The 26,680-nt window shown below is 36.1% G+C and overlaps 1 protein-coding gene across 4 annotated transcripts in view; it reads left to right on the top strand.

Moving 5' to 3' along the window:
• Positions 1-18,394, top strand: part of LOC129277395 (carbonic anhydrase-related protein-like) — a 41,531-nt gene extending 23,137 nt beyond the window's left edge. For 3 of the 4 annotated variants that reach the window (XM_064095218.1, XM_064095219.1, XM_064095217.1), the window contains 4 exons: positions 2,186-2,248; positions 10,093-10,144; positions 15,465-15,577; positions 15,996-18,238. In XM_064095218.1, the coding sequence (XP_063951288.1) occupies positions 2,186-2,248; positions 10,093-10,144; positions 15,465-15,577; positions 15,996-16,130 (363 nt within the window). In that variant the 3' untranslated portion in view covers positions 16,131-18,238. Of the gene's footprint in view, positions 1-2,185; positions 2,249-10,092; positions 10,145-15,464; positions 15,578-15,995 lie in introns of all 4 variants that reach the window. The other variant, XM_064095215.1, reaches the window with a different exon arrangement.
• Positions 18,395-26,680: the final 8,286 nt, after the last annotated feature.

The raw sequence follows: 26,680 nt of genomic DNA, 5'->3' as shown, positions 1-26,680 counted from the left end.
CTAATACGGGCCTACATGTTTAGTAAAAAAAAATATGAAATATAATCTTTCAAGACATGAAAGAAACTCCGCCTTTGTTGAAACTGAAATATACCACTGATGTCTTTATAGTATTGTTTTCATTGCTTTCTTGAAAGATAACGCAGCAAATCTCGTTGAAGCTATCATCTGCGATATTTGAGAACAAATAATTCCAAAATAACAATGTTTATTATCAATTATCTAGGGAAAACCCTAAACTTATACATCTATACTGATTCAACTCATTTAACCATACATGACTGCATTGGCTAAAGGACATGGGGGGTAGTCCTTTTCATTATTGATATGAATTTATGGTGTCAAATGATGACTCATACACTAATTACTACACTCTAAAACACTACGTTAAATTTTTACTCGATACTGGCTAGAAAGGGAACATGCCTGCTTGCTGGGTATTTGTTGTCCCTCATATTGGGCTATTTCAACCAACATTGCGTAAAATTTACAAAATATCTGGTATCTTTTTACCCAACCACCAACCCATCATGCATGTCCCCATTTAACCCAATATTGGGTAAACCTTTTTTTTTGTTAGAGTGTGTTTTCTGATGGTGCTTACTTATTAAATGGCTTACATTATCATGAAAACTTTTTCAATGTGTATTTTTGTTAATTATTTGACTTTCAGGAAAAACAGAGTCATTATATCAACGGCTCTGAATAAACCTGTCCATTCGTATATATCTTTACGTTTTTATATCATTTGACAATATTTACGATTATTTTTCACATTATTTTGTTCAATCCTTTGAAAAAATCCTGTAAAATTATACATTTGTAATATCCTGAAGATTGTTCCACATTTTCACATTGGTACAGATCCATTTAAGCAAATGATCATATAACTGTCGAAAAAAAATTCCGCTTGAGTGAGCACCACTTACTTTTGAAAATTTTGTGAAAAATGATTTGCGCAGAACTTTGAAATAGTTATGCAAATAAAAGAAGACCTTAATCAATGAAGAAAACCTGGAATTTAGCTAGTAAAATTGATTTGAAGATATCTTTTACCTTTTTAAACTTGTTTCCTTGCCCAAAACACTTCAAAGAGTGCATTGTGCCCCACCCCACTCCCCTACACACAGAGGCCATCGAGACGATATTTGCTTTACACTGAGCTGTGATTTACATGAAATGGCTTAGGCTTGATTTTAATTTTGTTAATCATTGTCAAGCTTGGGAAAAGTGTGGAGAAATAAGTATAAAATGAAAAATGAAATGTTAACCCACTTTAAATGATAAAACTCAGTGAAAAAATGCTGGAAATGTCTGATATAAACTTTTGTTCAGATTCAGTTATTTCCTTAGATCCAGCTCGCACAAAAATGGGTAAAGGTTGTGCTTACTAAATGTTGAAATTTCAATTTCAATTCAAAATGCTTGAATGTATCCGTTTTATTACAAATGACTAAAAGTGCAAGGGAAACGTAACTATGAGAAATGTTTCGCAGGGTAAGTTTGATTTCGCCCTTTCCCCTTGACACAGCGTGAAAACGAGCATTTCTGCGCAAACAGATTTCTGCGAGCTTTACAAAAATGGACAGTGCTCACTCAAGTGTAACATTCTGTCAAAACTTTTACTTTCATTGGATAGATGAGACTCAAACCCAAGATTAAATGTGAAAAATTTATCCACATGTTGTATATTTTTGAATTCCCAGGGCTTTTTCAAAGTGTAAACTTTTTTTTGATACGCACTGTATATTTGCTTTGATTTTTATACGTTAAATATAACCAAACAAATCCAAGGCAATTGCTTATCTACCAACCGTCCAATCAATCAATCAATCAATCAATCAACCAATCAATGTATTAATAAAATAATCCATACTGTAAAATTGTGGTGTTAAATTTGAGATCAGTTGGTGTCATTAGGGGACCACACCATGATAAGGTGTTAAAATTATATCAGTGACATTGGACATAACACCGAAGAGTGTAAAAGTAATAACCCAATGGGTTGTAATAACTATAGGTGTTGAACCAATGCCATCTTTTGACACCGGCATGACCGGAGTAAACTGTGTCTGGTTCTCTATGTACACCGATCACCACCAAAAATTTGGATGCGCATAATTTACAAAAACATAATCAAATAATTAATCATTCAATCATTCTCTAATTAATTTTTCCTATATAGGTCGGTCGAGAGCATACCGGCCTTCGAACATTTACCGATTACCTTGAAGCCGTCCAGTATAAGGTAAGATTTACTTTAAAGGTCAAGTCCACCCGAGAAAAGTGTTGATTTCAATCAATAGATCAAAATCCAACAAGCATAACGGTAAAATGTTCATCAACATCGGATATAAAAGAGAAAGCTATGACATTTTGAAAGTTTCGCTTATTTTAGTGACAACTCAGTGACATGCAAAAGGAGAGAGTCGGTGATGTCCCTCACGCACTTTTTCTTCTGTTTTTCATTGTTTCAATTATACAATATTTCAATAAATTCGTTTCTTTATTCTTTGCTGTTATAGCCTCAACACATCAATGTCAATGACTTTAAGCATTTTTAAACATTTCGACATGTTCAATATCCACAAACAGTTCCTGTAGTAAATGAATAGATTTTCAATCACTCTTTTTAATATTCTTTATTCTTTGTATAGCGTTTTGCTTTCTTAATTTTGACGCATCATTCAATGAAATGTGCAGACCTATCACTTTCAATATGAATTCGATACGATTTTTTGATCAGCTTTTCCGCTCTTTCTCCTTATCATGATATTGTCGGGAATGATCGCCAATTCTGCAGTTGGATTTCTTTGATAAGGCTTGCACATTCTAACAATAGAGGGATCTTGTATTACCAGTGCTCTAACCGTCTTTAATTAAATCTTCGATGAGTGTTAACAGGAGCGGCTACAACGGGGGCAATTGTAGCTATTTCAGTCTAGGCGGGAAGGGCACATTTCGAACCCGGAGGGGGAGGGGGAAGCGGTGGTAGCTTGGACTCATAATGCTTCATCTTTTTCTATCATCCTGCAACAAAGATATTTCCTGGCAAATAAAAGTGATGAAAAGTTATCCCTGGCTCACATCACCCGCGGTATATCATTTTGAGTACGTGTGCGTTGAACTAGCTCCCAGCCATGCTGTCACAAACATGAAATATACCTAATTAAGAAAGGCTGCTTTCACAACTTGAATTATTACTTTTAAACACAAATATTTCTTGCAAGCTACTGTATTCGTCGTATCATAGGTGAATCATTTTTAAAAGATCAGGAATTCAGCTTGCTATGAACTTGAAAATGTAAAAAAAAAAGAGAGAGAGAAACGAACATTTTTGGCGTAATTGTGCAGTATTGATCCCAACCGCAAAACTCAAGTTTTAGTATAGGATTGAATGTATGCTATGGTCAAACAAGCAATTGCATTTTCTATATTCCATGCATGGTGGTCGGAAAGAAGAGCGATCGAAATCCAGTTTTACCCCCGGAACGCACTCGTGGCCCGCGGGCACAAGTATTCCTGTTCAAATATCAATATTCCACAGCACGCCATAGCGAGAATTTAATGAAGACATCTCCAGCGATATTTGCGCGCCATATCATGCCTTCGAAGTTTGAAACAAAATATCGGATCCATCGCCCGCTGGCTACGGTTATTTGCACTTCGCTTCCAACAGGAAAACTACTTGCTCTCTTTCTCTGCCTCCCAGCACCAAGGAACAACAAAAATAAAGACTCAACAGTGCAGGAAAATTAATAATGATGCCTTCGACTTCAGAAAGAAGATAGCGAAAAGGCATCCATGCCTTCTCGATGTTTTTCTTCTTGGGTTTTGAAGAGTCGATAAAGTGAATTCTACGGGGCGTTTGCACGCTCTGTTTATTGAATAAATAACAAGATATTAAGATGTTACAAAGAAGGTGAACAGGGAGTTGATTTCCCTATTATTTGCCTAGACACCAGAAGCGCAAATCGTGTGCGTGCAGAGCGAGCTAAGATCGCCACGAGACAATTATCAATCTACTAACAAACTCACTCTACCTCTTCATCCCTGACCATAGGAAAGTCAAACAGTGTGTTGTGCAATGCTCGATCGGGTTTCAGGGTTGCAAAAAGAAATATACCTGCAAGTTGAAAGAAATATAATTTGTCTTTCTGCTTGCTGATGCAATGTCTACAAAACGATCTTCAAGATTTCCGGTCGTGAACTCTCAAAGACAAGGTTGACTTAAGGGAGTTTCATTTTTGCTCTCACGTACAGAAATTAATTATCTCCCCTCCACGCTCCCAATTTAATTAAACATGGATTAGCATAATATGTGTACTTGACCCCATATTAAATTTTTCTGTCTTTGCGTGAAGTGACACGAATCTAAATTGGCAACCGGAAATCAGCTAAACCTGAAACCAGACTGATTAAACAGAATATTTGATTATTGAAATATCTTTTTCAAAGGTTCTTTTACTCAGAAACGTTTTTCATGTTAAATTAAAGAAAAAATCATATATATAAATATATATATATATAATATATATATATATATATATATATATATATATATATATATATATATATATATATATATATATATATATATATATATATATATATATATATACATATAATCACAAATATATATATATAATCACAAATGCCGTATAAATAAGATCATAGATTTTAAAAAGAGCATAGCTCTAAAAAATGAAAGGTAAAGTCACACTCTTCGTCAGTGCCCATGATGTGACAAAAAAAGAGAATTCAAAATCCGTTTCTGAAACAGTCGTGAAAAACACGTCTGTTCATGGGCATACGGATTGTGAAACTCACCTTTCAAAGAAATCAATGCGCTGAAGATGGAGGAAGCGCACTGTAAAAGACGCATCTAAAGACGCGTTACCATGACTGCAAGATATATAATAGAAATGGTCTGTTTTGGCATATGGAATGAAATAATCACAAATAGTTTAGAAAATGCCGTATAAATTAATTCGTAGATTTTAAAAGGAGCATATCTCTCCTAAATGAAAGGTAAAGTCACACCCTTCGTCAGTGCCAATATGTGTATATATATATTTACTTTCAGTGCCCATATGTGTGTATATATATATATATATTTACTTTCAGTGAATAATTACAAACTAAACATTGGCTTTTACGGAAATTAGTAATGACAACCATTAAAAAATGATATTTATATAAAACAAAGAAAAAAAAATAGCTGAAAAACTAACTATGTTATGATAAATTATTAAGGGATTCCCTTCAATCTAAAGATTTACATTATTTTATTCCGATTTGGTTTTAAAAAATAGTTTATTTACCGAAACACTTTAATTCTTGAACTGATATACTGTTCTTCACTTCATCTGAAATGCTTTTGTTGTTTTTAAGGAATATTTGTATTTGAACCATTGCAATCCTGATTGTGTAATTTGGTTTATGGTGGTTCTTTGGATTATAACAATGGATGTGGTCTTTTTCTGGATTACTTGTCACGAACGTGAATAACAGAAGGCTGACCATCATTATTGATATACCCCTGTAAACCCCCTTGCTTGACTGGCCACCCCTGCCCTCCGACTATATCCGTAGCCCAATGACAATCCTATAGCATCTTAACCGGCTCGACCCACATACTCCGGCCGCATTACCGAACCTCGCAGATATTGTGTTCCGTCGTCAAGTGGAAATTAATTTAATCGTGATTTTTCATTAGTCGTTTTCCATCGCCTCTTGCATCGTACGTCCTGAAAGACGAGTCCATCAAGAGTTGCCAATAACCCACCTAATTGTATTATCTTGATTAGGACCCCCGAAACTTCTTCCCTTTTATTGGGCTACTTGGGACTCCCATGAGCCGAACCTTTTCCCTCTTTCCTTCCTTCTTTTTTTTTAGATTTGAAAGGAGAGGAGGTGAAGCAACCGTTCTTGTAAAACAATATCACTAATAGGATGTTTATTTGATTTGGGAAAGTGGTAACATTACGAAGCATCGAGCGCGAGATGCCAGGTCTTCAGAGTTTCTCGGAGAGTGCAGCTAGGGGGCCAACTCAGAGCGCTGATGTGGTGAATTGGAAACATTAATTTTATTGCCTCTCCTTTCAATCAATGAGTTACATGTCACTCTTTCCTCATCAATGATCTGTAGAATGGCTCCCAGAGCCCTCCGTCCTAAGGTCGGGTGAAACCCCATTTTCAGCGCCATTTTGGATCTGATATTTTGGTAGGCTGGAGGGCGCGGCATGGCTATTTTATCCTCCATCTTTTTCTCATCATGTCGAAATGAAAGTACGACCAAACCAAGAGGTTCCTGATTCAATTATACCCCATCTTTTCTAGTGTTTTGTTAAATTTCTTCTTTTTTTCACCTCCTAGGTGAAAAGTCCTTATTGCGACAGTTGCCCCGTCCCCACTCTCTCTCTCTCTTACCCATCCCCATCTATCGTTGAGTGAATTTGTTTACGCATGCTTGCTACCTTCTATTCGATACAGTGAACACTAGATTGGGAAGCAGCCCCCTTGGGCCAGGTGGGAAGACGAAGTTGACTAGTCGCATCCCTCCATATTACACCCACCATATATGATTTTTAACAATCCAAACAAGACTGCCTCCCCGCCTCGCAGTTATTACTATTGACCCGCCACCAAGTTGGTTTAAGGGCATGACTGTAGATCGATGAAACTAGAGTTCATTGTAATCTATGAATCGATTGCTTGCATGGAGACTGATTACATGCTAGACTTACACCGTTGTCCCACTCGTTTGCTTCTCTCTTCGTTCGATCAATTCGCCCTTCACCAACCTGCTATAACGAAAAACCATGGCAAGAACTATTATCAATGCATTTTAGATAGATACTCGCAACCGTAGTCCATTATTACCTGGTGAATGCGATCCATTATTGGCTGTTTTTTCTAGCCTCTATAGCCTCTTAATAGCCTCTTAATAGCCTCTATTTTTTCGTATTATTCTTCAATTTTAAGATGAAGCAATCGCTCAGTTTTTGAAGAGCAGTGATTTTGCAATGCCCTTACTCGTATTCCAACCAAGTTGATAATTATGCTAGTGTCATTTGGAAAAGTATGAACCTCATTAAAAAAAAAACGACTCAAATGCGTTATTGCTTGTCGGTTCTCTAAAGTGCCTCTATAATTTATGCTTTCTTAGCACTAATGTAACAAACAAGCATCACCATTATCATGATATCCGTATAAGACTCTTATCTAAGGAAGATGTTAATGTATTATCTATAACATCAAATGGACGTAAACAAGCAATCAGGGTTTACATGTAGATCACACAAAAATGCCTATAGGGCACTGATTATTGTCTTTCTCAGTACCGCGAAATGCACAGTAACCAATGTCGGCATAAATAAACAATTACGTATTTAAAACAACTCCGTTATCTACATAAGATGGTAAACTAGTATCCAAAGAATTATCTAAATTGTGTTTTTTTTTTAATATTTGCTGATAACAACAAAAAAATAGGTCCTGGTCTACATTCTTGACATAAACTTATCATCAAAAACTATAAGCATATTACTAGTAGTTGAAACGATTGCTAGATACAAACTAGATACAAACGCTGGAAAATTGCCCTCATCATGATGTGATACAAACATACGAACTAGATAAACATACCATTCGTACAGACAACTTGTAGTTTTCACGTATTCTGATTGGCTATAATGCGAGCCAATGAGTGGTGATCATAATGGTCAATGTCAACCAAGGTATGCCGTGATGTCACTCCTTTCCATCGCGAGGCGGCAAATAGTTTTTGACCGCAGTGCATTTAGCTCCCTGCGTTTGTTTACGCCATTAATTCCACTGTGTACTCTATTCATTTTCACAAGCGTCCATGCGTTCTCCAATCCTGTCTTTCTTCATTTGCCTCTTCTTCTTAGCGATGTGGGTAAAGAGAAAGCGATGGATGATTCAATTATCCTAGGAAATTAGGTACTTGGTGGTTCCGCAGTCCTTTAGAATTGTAAACAGAATAAAATACGAATGTACTTAACTGTTTAGAGGTATGACAGTTCATTCGAGATAATAGAATCAGCGAATATGAAATTTAAAATTAATGAATTAAGATAGCAGTCACAAGCCAGGCTTGACTGAGGTTTTCATACTGTTACGAAAGTTTATACGGTATGATTTTGAAGTGACGTCAAACCTATCAATAAATTTTATTAAGTTTTTGTTAAATAATTGCAGATCATGTTGCTCACTCTGGCAAAAAGAAGACGTCACATACAGATTTTTCAAACTTATTAGTTTGACGTTCTCGAATGCACTGGTTCATACCTGTTTATATCATTACCCCCCCCCCCTTGGAATATATTTTGAATAATAACTAGTAAACGAAATATGTTGACCATAGGGTTCGGAATACCGTCAATTGGGCTTTTACTCATAATATTTGACAATCTTCGGTCGCACCGTTCTACCACACTCACTTAACATACCAACTGAAATAAATCTCCATTCTCTCTTTCTTGCATTGAAAATCGAGTATTGGATGTTGATAATGAATACCAGCATAAATACTGCCAAAGTCAACCTCAACATCAGCACTCCTTATACCACTTATAACACAAACTAAACTTCGTTCTTTCTACTTCTCTCCTCTTTCCTACATACTACTACTACTACTACTACTACTACTACTACTGCTGCTGCTGCTACTACTACTACTACTACTACTACTACTACTACTACTACTACTACTACTACTACTACTACTTCTTCTATTACTACTACTACTACTACTACTACTACTACTACTTCTACTACTACTACTACTACTACTACTTCTTCTACTACTACTACTACTACTACTACTACTACTACTACTACTACTACTACTACTACTACTACTACTACTACTACTACTACCACCACCACCACTTCTACTGCTGCTACTACTACTACTACTACTACTACTACTACTACTACTACTATTACTACTACTACTACTACAACTACTACTACTACTACTACTACTACTACTACTTCTACTACTACTACTACTACTACTACTACTACTACTACTACTACTACTACTACTACTACTACTACTTCTACTACTACTACTACCACCACCACCACTACTACTGCTGCTACTACTACTACTACTACTACTACTACTACTACTACAACTTCTACTACTACTACAACTTCTACTACTTCTACTACTACTACTACTACTACTACTACTGCTGCTGTTAATACTACTACTAATACTACTACTACTACTACTACTACTACTACCACAACCAATACCACTACCAGCACCACTACCACCACCACTACCTCCGCCACATCCACCATGAGCACCACCTCAACCACTATCACTAAGTCCTCCTCCACCATTTATCAATCGTCACCATTCTACCCACCCCTCCCTCCCTCCCCTCATCCCATCCATGAAGATGCGTTACATTCCGACAGCTGGTCACCACTCCACCCATCATCGTCAATTCACTTTCTCAAGCACCCAATCGATGACTAGCCATTCTCTTCTCAAGTACTTTCTTCCTTTCCATCCTTTTTCAAAATCTTTCTCATCTAAATCAAATTGGCAATCTTTGAAGAACCTCACACTTTCCATGATAAATGAGCTCAGATCTAATGCTAACTATGTACCCGTCACTCTGGTAATTGAGATGAAGATAATGATAATAACAATCAATGCAATCAACTTCTTTCAACTTTCAACTTCCAATGCAATTATAATTTTTGAAAATGTTAGCAAAAGAAAGGAAGACATTTTATCATGGTATAAGCCTTTTTGAGCACACACGCTTTCACAGAATGTGATGACTTCTTTATCTTCGAGTCACAATGTCCGAATGATTGTCATTACTATTTGAGAGGTTATAACGCACACAGGATGGAAAATCTAAATTGCTCATTTTGGAAGAGGATGTGATTGATTTTGTGAGAGTATTTTTCAGCAGTTTAAAAAACAATTATAAACTGCAGGATGAAAAAAAAAATTAAAAAATTAAAAGTATCAAGAAATCAGTGACTATTATGATAATGAACATTTATTTTCGTTTTCTTTTCTCCAAATTTCAGGGAAGAACTTTAGGGGTAACAACGCCATTTCATCCAAGTTGTTTACTTCCGGGTAAGTCGTACATTCACGTACAGTATGTAAGTAAGTAACCAGGGAAATCCCTGCTATAACCAAATGTCATTTATTTCTTGCGAGACAAAAAAACATATTTGCTGCGATTTTCATAGGATGCATGGGGAGAGGGCATTGGTTTAATAAACTTTCGTTTGGAATCTATTGAAAATAGTGCAAAGTATCTTTGGTATTTCTGTCTGCGCTCACGCAATGGATATAGTTTAAGCATGGAGGTAGGGGCTTAAGTGATTAAAGATTCTCCTGTCCTTGTCGAAATAATGATGTTAAAATTATTTACGAAATATCAGTGGATTAAAAATTATAAAGAGACGAGGTTACTCGAGTTCAATAAAGTGGCAATGAGGTAATCATAAATTGGTGTCGTTGCAAAGTAGAAGTGAGCGTTCCTTATTGGCAAGTTGCGATAGATCCTAGTTGAAGATAACGCTGCGTCAGTTATGATTACATTTTAACAGTACTACACTTTGGATAATTTGTCGTGGTATGATTTTCGGCAAGATTATCGAATCAGGAGTGATCGGAACCGAATTCTGATATGACCTAGATATGATAGATTTCAGTTTAAATCGATGCATTGGTGAGCACCGGTTGAAAACCAAGTCGGTCATGTCGGAAGATGGGTGTGATGTTGAAGACCTGACGGAAGAAGTCTGATCTCTGCTAAACAACATCTGCTTCCACGCCTGCTTCAAGAAAACGTAACCCAAGAAAGATATTAGAAGGTACACCGAGGTTTTCCTCTCATGAAACCGGTCAGCGATCCGCCTAACCCTGTCTTATCGCAAAGCTACATTTACATTGAATCAAATCGTGAAGACTTTCGAAAAACTAGGATCAGTATAGCCAATAACGAGAACCACTAAATTACTCAAACATAATTCAGAAAAGTTTTAAGTAAAAATAATGTACAATAAGGACAGTATAGTGTTAAATCTACCTTAGAACTGGAAATGCTAGGACAGTTACCTTCATACAACTAACCTTCCGCTAAATGCAGATGATCTCATTGATCATCTGCTTGTATATCCTTGATCGACTTTTCGTTTTTCATAATGTAAGATGGACTGTGGAAGCAGAATGCCTTAAACCATAAACCTACTTCTGTCTAACTTAGAAATATATGTGTAAGCGTGCTTATTATGGTGGGGAATTTATGTTTGACTTTGAGGAAAGGGACCTATCTATATAAGACCGTAATGATTGGTAAGCTACGCTGGCATGATGAGTGGAGAAGGTGCATGATTATGATTGTGTTCAATAGCTCTCGAATTTCATCAGATATCTCGCGTGCGTGTCGAGATTTCGAAAGATTATTAAACGTTATTCACTGTGCGTGCGGAACGGAGAAAGAAAATGAGGCAGTGAGGACGTAGTTTGTACCAAGACGCTTGAGGTGTACATCAAAGAGATCCAAATATATTTTGGTGACTGGGAATACATGAGTTTTAGTTGATACACTAGCCGTTTCTTGTGTGAAACTGATAGAAGGTAAAAAGTGCCGCCACCCGCAAAGTGAGATAGGTTAGGTGCCTTGCTGACATCGATTCGGTGCATCGGGGCAACCTGATCAAGGGTTGGCAAAAGAACCTCTGCTTTGCCCCCCAAGTAAGCAGATAGGATAGGGGTGGAGAGAGGTAGAATAGGGGCATGGTGTACTTGTTGGAGGTCACATTTTGTCTCTTTATTCCTCTCCTTTGGTGTCTTTTTAATCCCTCGTCTTCGTCTCGTCTTTCCTCTTTTGTCCCTCTAAATATATCTTTCTCTTCGTATCTTTATTTTCCTATGTGATTTTCTCTTTTATGTTTCCTCCTCAAGCATATACCCACACTCACACGAAAGAAAAAGAAAAATAAAATGAAAAGATAAGTCCCTTTAACTCGCTTTTTCAAGGCGTTATTAATAACCTATGTGTTATTGTCCGTCTATTATATTGAATTATTCGTCATTTCCTATTTTGTTTTCCATTCATTTTTGTCAATACATTAAACATGCTATGATGTGGTTTCAATACTCTTAACGGGTCATCTCTTTCAAATCATGCAGCTTTCCATTTAATCTATCATCTTTATACCTGGTTCACTTTCTCTCTCTCTCTCCCTTCCTCCCCCTCTTTATTTCTCTCTAGCATCTTTCTCTCCCTCCCCTCATAACCACTCCCTATCTCTCTATCTTTCTTCCTCTTCGTCTCCTTCCAAATATCTGACACCCTCCCACCCACCCCTTCATTCCATTTCACACCTTCTTTTTTTTTCCAATTCGCTCCAAATTCAATCCAATTTGTCGCAACTTCATTAAAGTTTTCCAGGGGACAGGCGCCCGCGATCAATCTGATTCGACTTCCTTAAAGCTATCGAGTAACCATCTCGACTTGTTACAAGTTTAGACAGATGTCTTGCGTCCGTCTTCCCAACCCCGCCGTCAGTGAAGGCGAGTAGTCTCCCGATAAACACCCTCGGTCTCCCGTTGAACGCGCCCTCCTTCGCTATCCTTCGTTTGGTTGCAGAGCTAATGGAGGGTCGAGGTGTTATTATATACCCTCGGCGTTGTACATGCCAATCTATTAGTTATGATCGTCATGAAATTACAGTTAACATGAATTCAAATATAAGTTTGTCATGAATTTATTAGCACCATAAGGGTTTTATTGTATTCGCGATGAAAGAAATATAGCCTTCAGCATTAATATTGCAGTGCACATTTTCGGCTTAATTCATGAATTCCATATTTTATTGGTGCAGAAGACACGTCATTCAACAATTAAGCAATGGAGGTTGAAATCAAAGAAAATAATGTTCCCAGAATTAATCAAAGAAATAGAATGTCTCATTAAGAAAACTATAAGATTTTCAATACAATTTTATAATATATCAGTACATTTAAAACAAAATTGTCAAAACAGTTTTCAGTGAGGATATCATGTAATTATGATATTTCTACTCTTTGAATTTAGGCATAATTGTTGTTTACCCCTTTTGTTTTTTAATGTTTCTACATCAGAGATACAGAGATCAAAAGTTCAAAACTCTCATGCTCATAAATGTATTACAGAAATTTGATTTTAAGATATTATTTTGATTTTTATGGTTAGGCCTACAAATAAAAGTAATCAAAAATGAATTTTCATTTATTCAACTTTCTCGTTATAGTGTTCTGTTTTGCAATAAATGGATTTGACATGCCACTTCCAAGCATTTTCTATTGGCTTCCTATCCAACCAAAATAAATCATGAGCTTTCTCTCCATCCACTTTGTCATACTCCATCTACGTCAGAAAACGGAACAGGCAACAAATGATGTTGCTCTGATAATTTGATAAACAATTCATCAACATATTTTCATCACATTGCTATTACAATATTTAGTTTGATAATAACAAAACATGGATTAATTATTACTGATGATTTGACTTTAAACGTCGCATATGCCTATTCATTGCATAACAAAATTCTTTCTTCTCCTTAATTCTTTCTGTCTGTTGTCCCGTGTAACCTTTATAATTTTATGTTCTATTATAGCGCAGTTACTATAATTGCATGTGCTCTACTGCGCTTGATACTTGGTATAGCTGAGCCGCCGTTTCGGCGCTAATTATTTAAGGAGTAAATCCTACTGGGTACCCATTCACCTCACCTGGGTCGAGTGCAGCACATTGTGGGTAAATTTCCTGCTGAAAGAAAACACGCCATGGCTGGGATTCGAACCCACGTCCCTCTGATTGAAAGACGAGAGTCGATAACCACTAGACCACGACGCCCCCACAGACTTTTATATGGACTTTACTTACGGTTTTATAGTAGAGTAATCCAGAATAAAATGTTTTTTAATGAATAAATGAATCATTTGGGGTTATTTATTTTAATAATTATAGATTCTACCTCAAAAAAAATTGTAAGTGGCGTATGGTCAATCATCTGTATGGGTTTGCTCGGTCAAATAAATGAATTTTATTTCTTCTGTCAGTTTTGATGTACATCCGTAGACGACAACATGCCACATGTTATATAGCTAAGAGCAAATAGCTACCGGATAAATTACTTTATTTCAAAAATATTAACGACTCAGGCATACAGATGGCGTATGTATATCGTATATGAAGGGAGAAAAGGAGATGATTTCACTAATAGCCGCGAGCAAGATTAGATTTCGGCATTAGGTTATTAGTCATAAAGTGCCAATGGTAAAGAAACCATCCAATGATTTCAAAATTGGTGCGTAAAGAGAATGCTAAGAGAGTTGGCCATCCCTTCTCAAATAGAGACACCCAATAAAATACAATCTAATCATTATAAATGTCGGTTGCGATTGAAACAGCAAGCATTCGGAGACTGATGAACGGCCAGATTTTGTGTACTTAAGGGCTGTAAAATGGATTGAGTTAACTACAGTTTAAATAGATTCTAACGCGCGTGTGGCGCGAGTTCCCGCGAGAGTGCCTTCAGTCCCACATGTATGGTAAAGTTGCTGGGTTTGTTTGCTCTGTCCCTATGGTATTGATTTTGAATGAGGGGTCCTGGGCTGGTATATTGTGGCAAGCCTTTCGCCAGCTTCGGGTCTACGCTTATTGTTTCTGCACTCTTTGCCTAACTGGTAAAGCGGGCATGATTTGGCAAAATGAGGAATTCTTTCGACAGTTGATAAAGCGAAATATGTCACCACCAACGCCGGTCTCGATTGAATTAATTCAAAACAAAGCTGTCAGGGGGCGCACAAGAAACTGTTGAACAAAAGACTTTGATTTTTTTTTAAATTCAATATTGACACACTTCAATAACGTGTTTTCAGAATCTTGATGATAAACACTTAATTTATTATTCAAGAAGTTATCTTAACCCAAGCAGTTATACGTAATGTTAATGGCATATTGGGATTAATTCTATATACCACTGATGGTTATAATAAAAAAGAGTCTGCCAATAATGTCTCCCAGACTCCTTATCTTATTGGATGCCTTGGGACCATGAATGCAGTGGAACAATAATCAAAACATCCAACGAAATATTCATTTAGATTTTTCAATACATGGAATATGCTACGGGAAATACACATTATGCTTCGGTCCACGACATGCAAAGTTTTAGACACCTGTCTTCTCCTAATGGGCATTGGGTTTAATATTCTTGTAACGGTGTTTATATGTGTTGATCTGCACGATTATTTTTCACATTTATTTGTCACTATTAGATCTCATTGGCATGATTCATTAATTTAAGATAATCTTCAATTAGAAGATTAGGGAGTATTCTGCCATATATCAATTTTCATCTCCGACTGTCTTTCGTTCGTTCTTCCCTCGTAGATCCTCAACTTCGTGATTTTTGGACGTACCAAGGTTCCTTGACCACGCCCCCTTGTTACGAAAGGGTCACTTGGATTCTCTTCCGGTATCCCCTCACGATATCCATCTCACAGGTTGGTAAATATAAACTTTAGACTAATAGACATCTGAAATCTCTCAATAATCTTTTTAAAGATAGGGATGAAGATTATACAAGTTTTGTTCAGTTCACTTGATGGAATTGATGAAATATTTTGTGGAAAATAATAATTATATTGTCACTCTTTTAATGTATGGGTGCGTATGAAAGTATATCGCTTAATACCAGACAAATCTTTAAGTTATACAATATTAATTCCCTAAATTTAAACCCATTTTAATATTATTTCAATGGAAATATGTTCAATAATCATTATGATATGTACATAAGCACCCATGCTTAAAGACCATATTGTCAAAGTTCTGAATTCTCTTAAATATGCATGTGATCATGACATCTATTGAATTTGCATTTTGAACTTAAATGTTTGTTAACTGTTTATTTTTTTTCAGATGGAAGAGTTCCGACGATTGAAGAATCACGTGAAAGGTGATTTCTCCTTCCGGGGCGAAGAGGGATTGTTGGTGGATAACTTCCGGCCAACACAGCCACTCAATGATAGAACAATAGAAGCCTCGTTCCAGTAATCTAATCATTCGTATATATTTGATAATTTTGTCATTGTGCAGTGTAAATATATTCAATATATAAAAATATGTGTTTGAAGAATTATGTATGGTATTATTATTTGAATTGAATATCATAATGATAAAGAGAAGAAAACAATTATATCTTATTCTACAAACCCAATTAAAAACATCATGTGTCTGTTAAAACAGACATTGGCAGAGGATATGTATGCCTTTATTATTCATATAAGAATTTCAACATATTTAATATCATTCATACTTTATCGATTTGATCAGTAGGTCTATATAATAGGGCGGAGCTCTATTAAAATTAGTTACATTATTGCCAACTGAATAGTATAGATTTGTCCAGATTGGCAAACTATAATCGGGTCATTGTAATGCACATTCCATGTCTTATAGTCATAGGGAATCAGTTTGGTATTGTCTAGTAATAAACTTATAGGTGTGTTTTATAATTGAATTCATATAAATACCTCACTTGAAAAGACGTGCATAATTCATTAATTTTCCAAATCTGAATTCTCTGAAAAAAAATTGCTATTATGATGAATAGATAGATTGGAATGAATATGTTCCAATAAGTTTTATGATAACAACCAACCCACTTAAAGAAAGTGCTGTTTACCTCATATCATGTTCATCTATCTCATTATTATACTCGACTTTTTGCTTTATTTTTCACATGTTTATTACTCAAAATGATATTAGCTATATTTTCACTATGCACCAAGATACAGTCGCAGGCACAGGCATACCTGTAAAACTTTTATTTGTCTACAGTTTTTGCTTCTGAATGAATTTATATGGTAATTACATGCCTGCAAAATAATACATTATGAATATCATGAACAAACTATCAACAATAATTCACACAAAGCTAATATGCACAATGTGCGTAATAATGTCTTCCGGCGATACGATACTAACGAACAAAATTTTGTAGCTCTGTTTCAATGTATTTGTTATTACAACATAACAAGCTATATCGTCAAACTGTGAATCAAAATTACAAATAATAGCAAAATTGAGTTGACGCATGATATCGTGTTACCATGACACATATAAAGCCCCGCCCCATCATGATTACTGAACAAAGGAGAGGTACATTATTTTGAAAGAAAGGAGTTAAATGAGAAGTTTTTTGGTATTATCATGATTATCACAGAAAATGAATCGACAAACTTAACGTATATATCATGAGAATAGAGTATACAGATAAACGTATGAATTCGAAGTACATTTGTAGAGTTGTGGATTCAATCCGCTTTAGAAGATATTTTGAAAAGGAGCTTGAATTCAAATTTTATTTCCACAGTTAAAAACATACATATATATACAAATCAATGACACTGAGATATATGGAGGGGTCAAAGAAAGCACAACTTATTGTATAAATTGGTCCCATACTGGATTTCTGAAAACTTTTGTCGTATGAATAAATACAAAAAATAATGCTACAATTAATGATGGAAATGCGTTTATTAAAGTTTAAATCTACACGTTTTGGAGAACTATGCATGTATATCAAATATATGTGTACATTATATTTTATCTAACCAGAAAATGATATGCCTGTTGAAATATAAAAAAAGTTTTCAAAAATATTGTAAATCCGCTTTAATTGAATAATCATTCATCCCGGAAAGTGCTGTTTTTTTCTGTTCTGACTGTGATTTTTATGTATAAATCAACACAATGATTGCTTGTCTGTTGAAGGTCGTGATATCTTTTTTTTTCATTTTTATACGACATTCCTTTTTCACTATGTTAAACTGAAGATAGCGTCGTCACGTGGATATGACACCTGGTAAATTTTACCACAGTATCAATAAATTAGTTTGAGTAATAAAATACAAAATTAATTAGAGTATATTACCATGATATATAGTATTTGATAGTAATTATCAAGCAATTTGGTGGGCATATTCTTATTTATTTTGTTGAATTAATTTGTGAATTATTGTTGAAGATCTAGTAGAGTATTTTTCTCATCCACTTCTCCCTAAAACCCAGATTTAGATACTGAAATAGCCCGTTTAAACTATTAATAATTATTACTTCTTTGCTCGAGAAGAATTGAAAATAAAGAGTATGGTTATTCCAAATATAGTTAAAGTGGCGTTTTTTGTGAAGTTTTCCAATTCTCCTGATGCGGTGTTGAATGATTTATATGACTGCTGAAGATTAAATAAATTTATAAAATTGTAATAGAGAAATGGTGGTTGGAGATTTGAGAAGAGATACGAGAAATAAAACATAAATAACATGAAAGATCGTCCCACGTGACAATGTATATGATAAAGAAATGAACGAAACGAACAATGAAGCGTATGCGAGAGAGAGAAAGGGAGAGCAGAAGAAAATAAGGAAGAACGAACCAAGCGAACATTGAAGAAAGAGAAAGGGGAGGAGCTAGTTTGATAAAGAGATAGGAAAGAGAGGGACCGAGCATGAGGTTAAGAAAAAGAAGAGGGTGTCGATCGGCTGGAAAAAAATATACGCAAGTATTTTGATTGGAGGTAAAGTAAAATCATTTCACCATTACAACACCAACAAAAGAGAGAAAAGGGCGATCAAACTGAATGAGCACGAACGTCCGTTTCTCAACGTTTTTTTCCAAAAAAATAACGCCATCTACTGGCGAGTATCGTGCATTTTCTTGCGGAAAAACGCTCTGCTTCCTTAAAAGGGGTTAACAAGATATGATTCAGAAAGATTGCAGTAGCGAGATCAAGATGAATTATAATTTTAGTTCCTCTGTTATATTCATTACTAACTTGATCCCAAGACAGTGGTGGCGTCATAGGGGGACGGGTGAACCCATTCCTTTTTCAAGAAGTGAAAAAAAAAAACAAGGGGAAAGGGAGGATAAAAAGGGGGCCAGAAAAGGGATGAAACAAGAAAATATAGCAAACAAATATTATTTTGAGGAGTCATTTGACGGGAATATGAAGTACGCTTGCAATGTTATGGTGCTGTCCCTCTCCCAAGCGTTTTCAAGTAGCGAAAAGGGTTAAGGAAGGAGAAACAACGGGAAAAAATGGAAAATAGAACATTACACACGTCTTTTAACTCCATAATACTTTATTATTCAATTGCATAGAAAGGATGTCACTTTGAAGGCGTCTTGAACCGCCCTTCCATAATCGAAATATCCTGGAACCGGCCGCCCCTATCCCAAGCCTTCTCCAGCATTTTTTTCTTCATTTATCTAAATCTAATATTATTAGATAGAGCTATATTATATTTTTTTTCTAAACGAACATTTAATGATAAATTAGATGAGCTTATTCGTTAAATGAGAATAGAAGGCTTGAACAACTAATAACAAAAGGCTAAAATTCTTTAGAAGTAATACGACATATAAGACATTATAATATTATTATTGTTTAAAACAAAAATGAAGAATTTGCATCAATTCAATATCGATTAAATGTTTGTTCAACCCCTGCTTTCAAATATGTTTTCTTTCATTAGAGTATATTGTTTTATTTCACGTTACTTGGTAATGTTGCTATTATAATGATTTTGAAGAAAAAAATCTATCAAAAAAAATATATCAATCAACCAAGCAAATAACTTCCGTTAGTGAAATTGAAAGAAGGCAAACTATTATTTCAGATTCAAATCAGATGTAGCTACTTTTCCGAAGTAAGTTGCAAAATTAGTGTACACAATCATATCACTAGGAAATGAACAGGAATTCAACAGGGGTGTTGGGGTGCTTGAGCAACCCCAAAATTTATATGGGAGTGCTGCGTGTGTTATTCTCTATAGGCAACACCCCCTGGAAATCTGGTAGGTATGCTAAATAGCAGAAATGTTACCAAAATGACATTCATTTTGTAGTGAAAAGAGTATTGATGCTTGGCGGGGAGGGGCAGTTGATCATAGGGTGAAGACCTGTGTATTGTGTTTCAGATTGGTGCTAGTGCGGGGGGGGGGGTTAAGGAATATTCAATCTTGTTGCTTTTTTCCCCATTCATTTCGTGAGAAGAAGAGTTATATTCATTTTGATTTAAGCCTTATGAAACATTTTTCGCAAAAAATCCGGCGCACGAATTTGTCTTCACCACGCCGCTCGCTGACTTTTTACTTTCATGTCTCGCGAAACTTTTGAGACCAATTTTGAGACTAACGGGGACGCGGTTCCGAAATTACGTAACATTTCATAAATGCATGCAGACCCAAAATTGGTCAAAAACGAGAATTCGTGTACAAATCCAAATTGTGTATTTAGCAAACATTCATAAATGTATCATTATTTCTCCTTTTACTGATTAAACTCACTTAATTTCATCTTGTTTATGGTCAGAATTAGGTATCCGATGATTTCCATCGAAAAATTGATAAAAACAAAAATAAAATTTTAAAAAACATCGGAAATACAACAGAAATTTAGAAAACAATAAAATATTTAAAAAAATAATTGTGATATTGACATTTTTCAAAGTTTATTTGATAAGAATCATATAAAGAGTTTGTCAATACAAAATTGGCATTATAGGGGCATTATTCAGTTAATTACAGTAATCTTTTGATTTTACGCATAAATTAGCATAATTAATATCAGCAATGAGATTTTTCGCAGAATTTGATCTTACTATTTTGTTTATTTATGCCATGAGTAACGCGTATGCCAATTTCGTCGACGTCCAAGGTCAAAATAGCCCATTCTATTTAGGCTTGAGACCACGTTATGCAATTTAATATTTACCATGGTTTTCTTTGTTGAAATATTCATTATGGATCCTACACATTGCAAATTATTATTTTACTTTATGTTAAACAAATTCTTTTAGTAGATGCAATGATTCATTTGTCAATTTTTTTTCATATCTTAATAAGTTTGACTAGCAGATATTGCAATTGACTTTGTTTATTTTACTCTTAGTATCTTCTGTTTATTTTGTATATATAAACGTTTGTAATTCTATGTGTTTTATGTTATGCAGGGTCCCCATTTAAAACAACAGGGTCGGCGGAAGGTATTTTCATGGGGGCAAAGCGAAAAGGGGCACTTATCTGTCAAAATGGGCATTTTGGTGCAAACGGATATTTTCACCATGAGATTATCATCTGCGTGAAGTAGTTTTGTGTTTTGTAGTAATTAAGTTGAGAAAAGGCTTTTTGAAGTGAATTTTGAACATATGTTTAGGCTTTATTCTTTCCGTGAAAGAGCGTAGCGAGCGAGTAGTTTTGGGGAAAAAATCAAACCTGTAGTTGTAAAACTCACTTTTTTGTCAATTATGACACTAATTACCGTTAAAAGGAGATGTTACGAGCGCAAATCGCGAGCTCAAATTTTTGGACGATTCATGTAAAAAGACATGAAATAAATCATGAAAAAGATGTGTATTTATCTCAAGAATTGACCCAAACCGCGAAGCGCGAGCTGAAATTTTTAATATGACGACCAGAAAAGGAACCTGCTGTTAAGGACTGCATTTAGTGACTCATGAATAGGATACATATTTCACCATCATCGAATAATAGCGAAGCTCAAGATGAAAAATTGTGATATTCCAACCTAAAAACTGGACATTCTAAGCATTTTTTAACCAGGAGTAGAATGAGTATCTTACTAATCAATAACTGATGCGAGCGCGAAACGCGAGCTAAAAATTGTTGATATTCCAACCTGAAAAGTGGACATTCTAAACATTTTCGTGACAATGAACAGAATGAGTACCTTACTAAACAATAATTGATGCGACCGCGAAGCACAAGCCAAAAGTTTTGTGATTTTCTTACCTAAAATGTATTACGTTTTACTTTAAAAATGCCACTGCCCCCCTCCCGGTTACGCCGTCCCTGTAAAACAGTATTTCAATTACGGATGGGGTCACCCTGCTGAAATAAAACCAAACAAATGAATAAATAGATAAATGATGTATGAATTTCTGGAATATGCATGATTCGTTTAAAAGACTGACTATGATAGGGTAATAATCCATGAATGAATATATTTATTAAAAAAAGAAGAGGAAAACTTTGTACATTTCCTGCCCATTTTAGTTCTTTACTCTTTAACCATTCCACCATAATCTATCAACAGGTGCTTTTGTCTCGAAACTAATTGCAATAATTTTGTCGCCCCCTTTTTTGTCTCCATTAATGATTGTAAACATCATCCAATGCGACAGAGTACTATCAACCCGCTGCCTACCCTCCCGTTCGATAATGAATAATTGCGCGTGTGCCGAACCAAGTCATCAATATTTGACAGTTTCCAATGTTTGTGAATGTCTCCACTTCTCTCACACCTCGTGTCAGTGTTTTCACTCGTGTACCGGGCTGGTACAATGGTAAACGTACAATTTGTTTTCAATTAATCAGTAGTATCGACGGGTAAATACATTTACCGAGTGGCAAATGGCTTCCAGCTATTATGTAGGGCACGCATCGGGCACATAATGTCTTGTTTGTAAGGGAACCGATGACCTGACTAAGTCATATTGCTGCTAAAAATTGTATTTTTTTTTTCATTTTTAATAATTGGCTTTTAACAGTTATGAATACAACTTTTCATGATTTTAGGTTGGTGATGTGGGAGCAAAAGGCTCATTCCTACAGAGAACTACATTCAGGAAGCTCAAGAACGCAAAGCTACACCCCCGGGAAGTGGCGTCGCCTTATATGTTATGCCTTACTGACTTGCCAAGAGATTTATTTGTAAGGGGTTCTATTTCTTCCCTTACCCCCTCACATTAATTTGTTCCTTGGTATGCCGTTGGTTAATATCCAAGTTCCATGAAGGGCAATTTGATTTGTCAAGATGTGGTCTGATGGGACACAAATATGCTCTGCAGTAGGAGCATGGACCTTCTCTTAGCTGAGCTAAGATTTAGAATTCACTTAATTCCATATACATTGTCAACTTTCGTAGATAAAAATAAAAATTCAAATGGTCAATTAGCCTTTTGATACTGCCTGACATAAGTTTAAAAAACGTTGGTGATAATGATGGCACAATAGTTGCTAGAGGTGGTGGTGAGGGTCATGGTGATGGCGTCGGTAGTCGTGGTGATAATGAGGATAATGATGACTGGTAATCACTATGATGATGAAAAATCGACAACTATCATTGACGATGGTAACGATTGTTGTATTGATGATGATGATGATTGTGGTAATGATATTGATGATTATGATGATGATGGTAATGATGGTGCTGATAATGATTATATGATGACGATGATGATGATGATGATGATGGTGCTGATGATGATTATAATGACGATGATGATGATGATAATGATGATAGTTGGCAGTAGTGGTCATGGTGATGATTGGAGTGTTTTATATTACTGAACTTACCCCCTTCAAGGAAAGATGGGTCACCTCACAGAGATGTACTTTGGTACCGCGGTAAACAAAGCCTATACTAACCAAATCGATGCCGCCTCAATTTGACACTATTCAATCGATTGGGGGCACTTTCCACATCATTCCTCGATTAAACCGCCAATTTAAGGACGAAGAAAAATATTGACCAACTTCAAAAGTGACAATTCTCCACCACTTTACGATGTTTGAGAACAGCTGTCGGAGCATGGCGTACACAATGAATTGATGCTCATACAATTTTGGGACCTGTATCCGACAGGACCCTGTCAATTCTTGCTCGGGCCATCCGCCAAGACGTGACGGGGGCGTGAAGAGTTGAACATGAACAATCGATGATCAACCACTGATTGGTTCATGATCTTCTTTGCAGCCACTGGGGAGAGGCATTTTATCTGAGCAAAACGCTACTTTCGGTAACTTTCTCCCCCCCCCCCAAAAAAAAAAAGAAGAAGAAAAACTCAAGTTTTTGCAAGGCCCAAAGTATAGCAGCCGTATAGCATGCTATATCATTACATAATGATAAGTTTTATCAATGTATTAAAGGGTAGATATTATAAAAAGAAAACACAAAATAAATCTTGAGTGTTGGTGTGATTCAGATAATTAATAAAAATTTAAATCCTTATCTACGTGACATTATGCATTCCGTCCGGGTGACATATTCATGAAAATTACTCGGCTTAATCACTAAGAGTCAAGTTTAGATGTTTATCAGAAACTTCCAAGTATACCGTTCAATGTTTCAGATATTGTGTTTGGTAGACTGCTCTCCATCTCCTATCGGCTTAATTTCGACAATGGGGAATAACAAAAATATTGTCGATTACGATCCTGACATTGAAGCATCATTTACAACAATAGATGAGAAACCCGATTAGTTGTTCTTGAGGGAGATTGTAAATGAACTATTTTCACAAAATAAAATTTTATTAAATCTGACCAAAACATTTTTTTTAAAGATCAACAGGCGAGTGTAATTTGGGCATAAAGTTCAGAGGGAAAACATGCTGTTCTTGGCGTTCCTCAAGTGAATTAAGAGATCCGAACATATGGCATAATCGTCTTTTGTGTTTATGTAAAGAACCTTACTGATTTTTGTCGATTTTTTTTCAAACTTTTCAACTTTTATGCTTATACAATTAGATCATCAACGCTCAAAAGGTAGAATAGTAAAATAATGTTGAGACTTCTGTCAACCTTAACAATAATGGCGAGCGTTCATCCATTCCTGTGAGCTATCTCAAGCCAATTGATCTGCCACAGTCCGAGTTCCGAAAGAAGGAAGGTCAGGTATTATCTACAAGATCACCTGCACAGATTGTGACAATTGTTGTGTTGAAGAAATAGGCAGAACTCTGACTGAACGACTGAAGGAACACGCAAGAGCCCTCAGATTGAACAATCAATCTCATACAGCTGTAGCAGTACACACCCTCAATACAGGTTACAACATTGGATGGGATGATGCCCAAATAATCTACTTTGAAAGTAACTTTTTGAAAATAAAGAGGAATGAATCACGGTGGATTAAAATAATTAATCCAGTACTGAAGAGAGAGTCTGGATACCTAGTGTCCCCCATCTTTGGTCCAGTGATCAAGAAAGACAGAGTTCCAGACCTCAGGAAGCATCGTGTGGGACTGATCAAACCTGGCTTGATAAAGTCCACATGGAGCCAATGAAAGCTTGCCATAAATATTGTTAAGGTTGGTAGAAGTTTAAACGTTATTTTATTTGATCATCTTCATCAACCGATGAAAGTTTTATGTGGCAGTCTAGTAAGTAACCATTTTGTCGAGGTTTCACAGGTTATCTTATTCCTTTTGGGAAAACGGTCATTATAAGCTAATTTGTCGGCTAAAAGTTAAAGGATCCTATTGATCCAAGTTGTTGATGGTGGACTTGCCATGAAAACCAAGTAATTACCAAACATGTACGCCATACTATGGTTTGAAGCCCTGGAGGGGGGTAAAGATGCATGGTTGAATTTGATCGCTTAAATGCACACCTCGCGCTCGAACCTTAATTCGAATTTGTGTTCGATTAGGTGGAGTGTCAAATGCCATTGAACTGGAAGATAAAGTGAAGAGAAGATAACCCCGTTTCTTCGCTCGCACCACTTACCCGTTCATTTAGGAGCTAATAAATTGAAAATGGATCGCTTTGATAAAACAATTGCTTTCACGCGCGCTGGGACCGATTTACACGGTTCTCCTTGTAAACACAAGAGAAGTGTCCGCAAGGGGTTCCTTCCTCTTGCAACGATCTCCCAGGAACTGGAAATTTGTCGCCTCGAGAGAGCGAGAGGAAGGCAGGAATTTCAATAGCGTTGTTATACACATTGGAATCGATTCGTGGGTAAAGGCACAGAGGGTACACGGTGTCTGCAGTGTTTTTCAATTAGACGGGGTTTTTGTAAGGTTGTTGGGAGATGCATTAGGGGTGAAGAAGCTGACAAGTAATGCAATGGTTTCTTGATGGCTACTGACATCTTGACTGAACTACAGAGTCAGGAGTGCAAACAGAGCGTACGCAACCTTTATTACCCACATAATGACTGTCTGCTCTGCACCTAAATAGCAATTTAGAAAGCAATAAAGCAACCGAACACGCACGCGCGCATGCATCACGTGCGTGCGCGTTCGGCCGTTAATGGATGCCTTCAGCCTCAACGCTCTAAGACAGACCAAATAAAATGAGAATAAAGCAATAATCACCCATGAGGTTAAAACATTTTGACATCTTTAGTTAGAGGAATACATTTTGAAAGTTTTCGCCGGCAAATCATGTTTGACAGAGTCAAATCTATTAATGGCTGAGTGGTTTTCTGACTAGGAGCAGTATATTGTGCACTTAACGCGCGGAAGTGAGATTGCACAGGAAACGAAGTGCCTGCAGTTCTGCGCGTCTCAATCAATTATATATAATTGCCTTGAAATGAAAAATCATTGCAGTCAGACATTTAAATTTTTTGCAAGATTTGCGAAGCAGTTATCATGGAAGCCTCTATAAATCAGAGACTAATTTGAAGCTATCGAGATCTATTAAGCAATATCATTCGAAGCCTCATGAATAATTTTGCTAGCTTCAACAATCTAATAAGCTTGAGCCTTCATCTTGAATACCCACAACATCGGCTGAAAAGGCTCAAACCAAGACTTTAATTAATTTGAAGGCGTAGAAAAGAAGATTGG

The sequence above is a fragment of the Lytechinus pictus genome, chromosome 2 (assembly GCF_037042905.1).
Source record: "Lytechinus pictus isolate F3 Inbred chromosome 2, Lp3.0, whole genome shotgun sequence".
NCBI classification, from domain to species: Eukaryota; Metazoa; Echinodermata; class Echinoidea; order Temnopleuroida; family Toxopneustidae; genus Lytechinus; species Lytechinus pictus.
The sequence above is the reverse complement of the archived record's forward strand: the minus strand, read 5'-3'. Positions and strand labels throughout refer to the sequence as shown.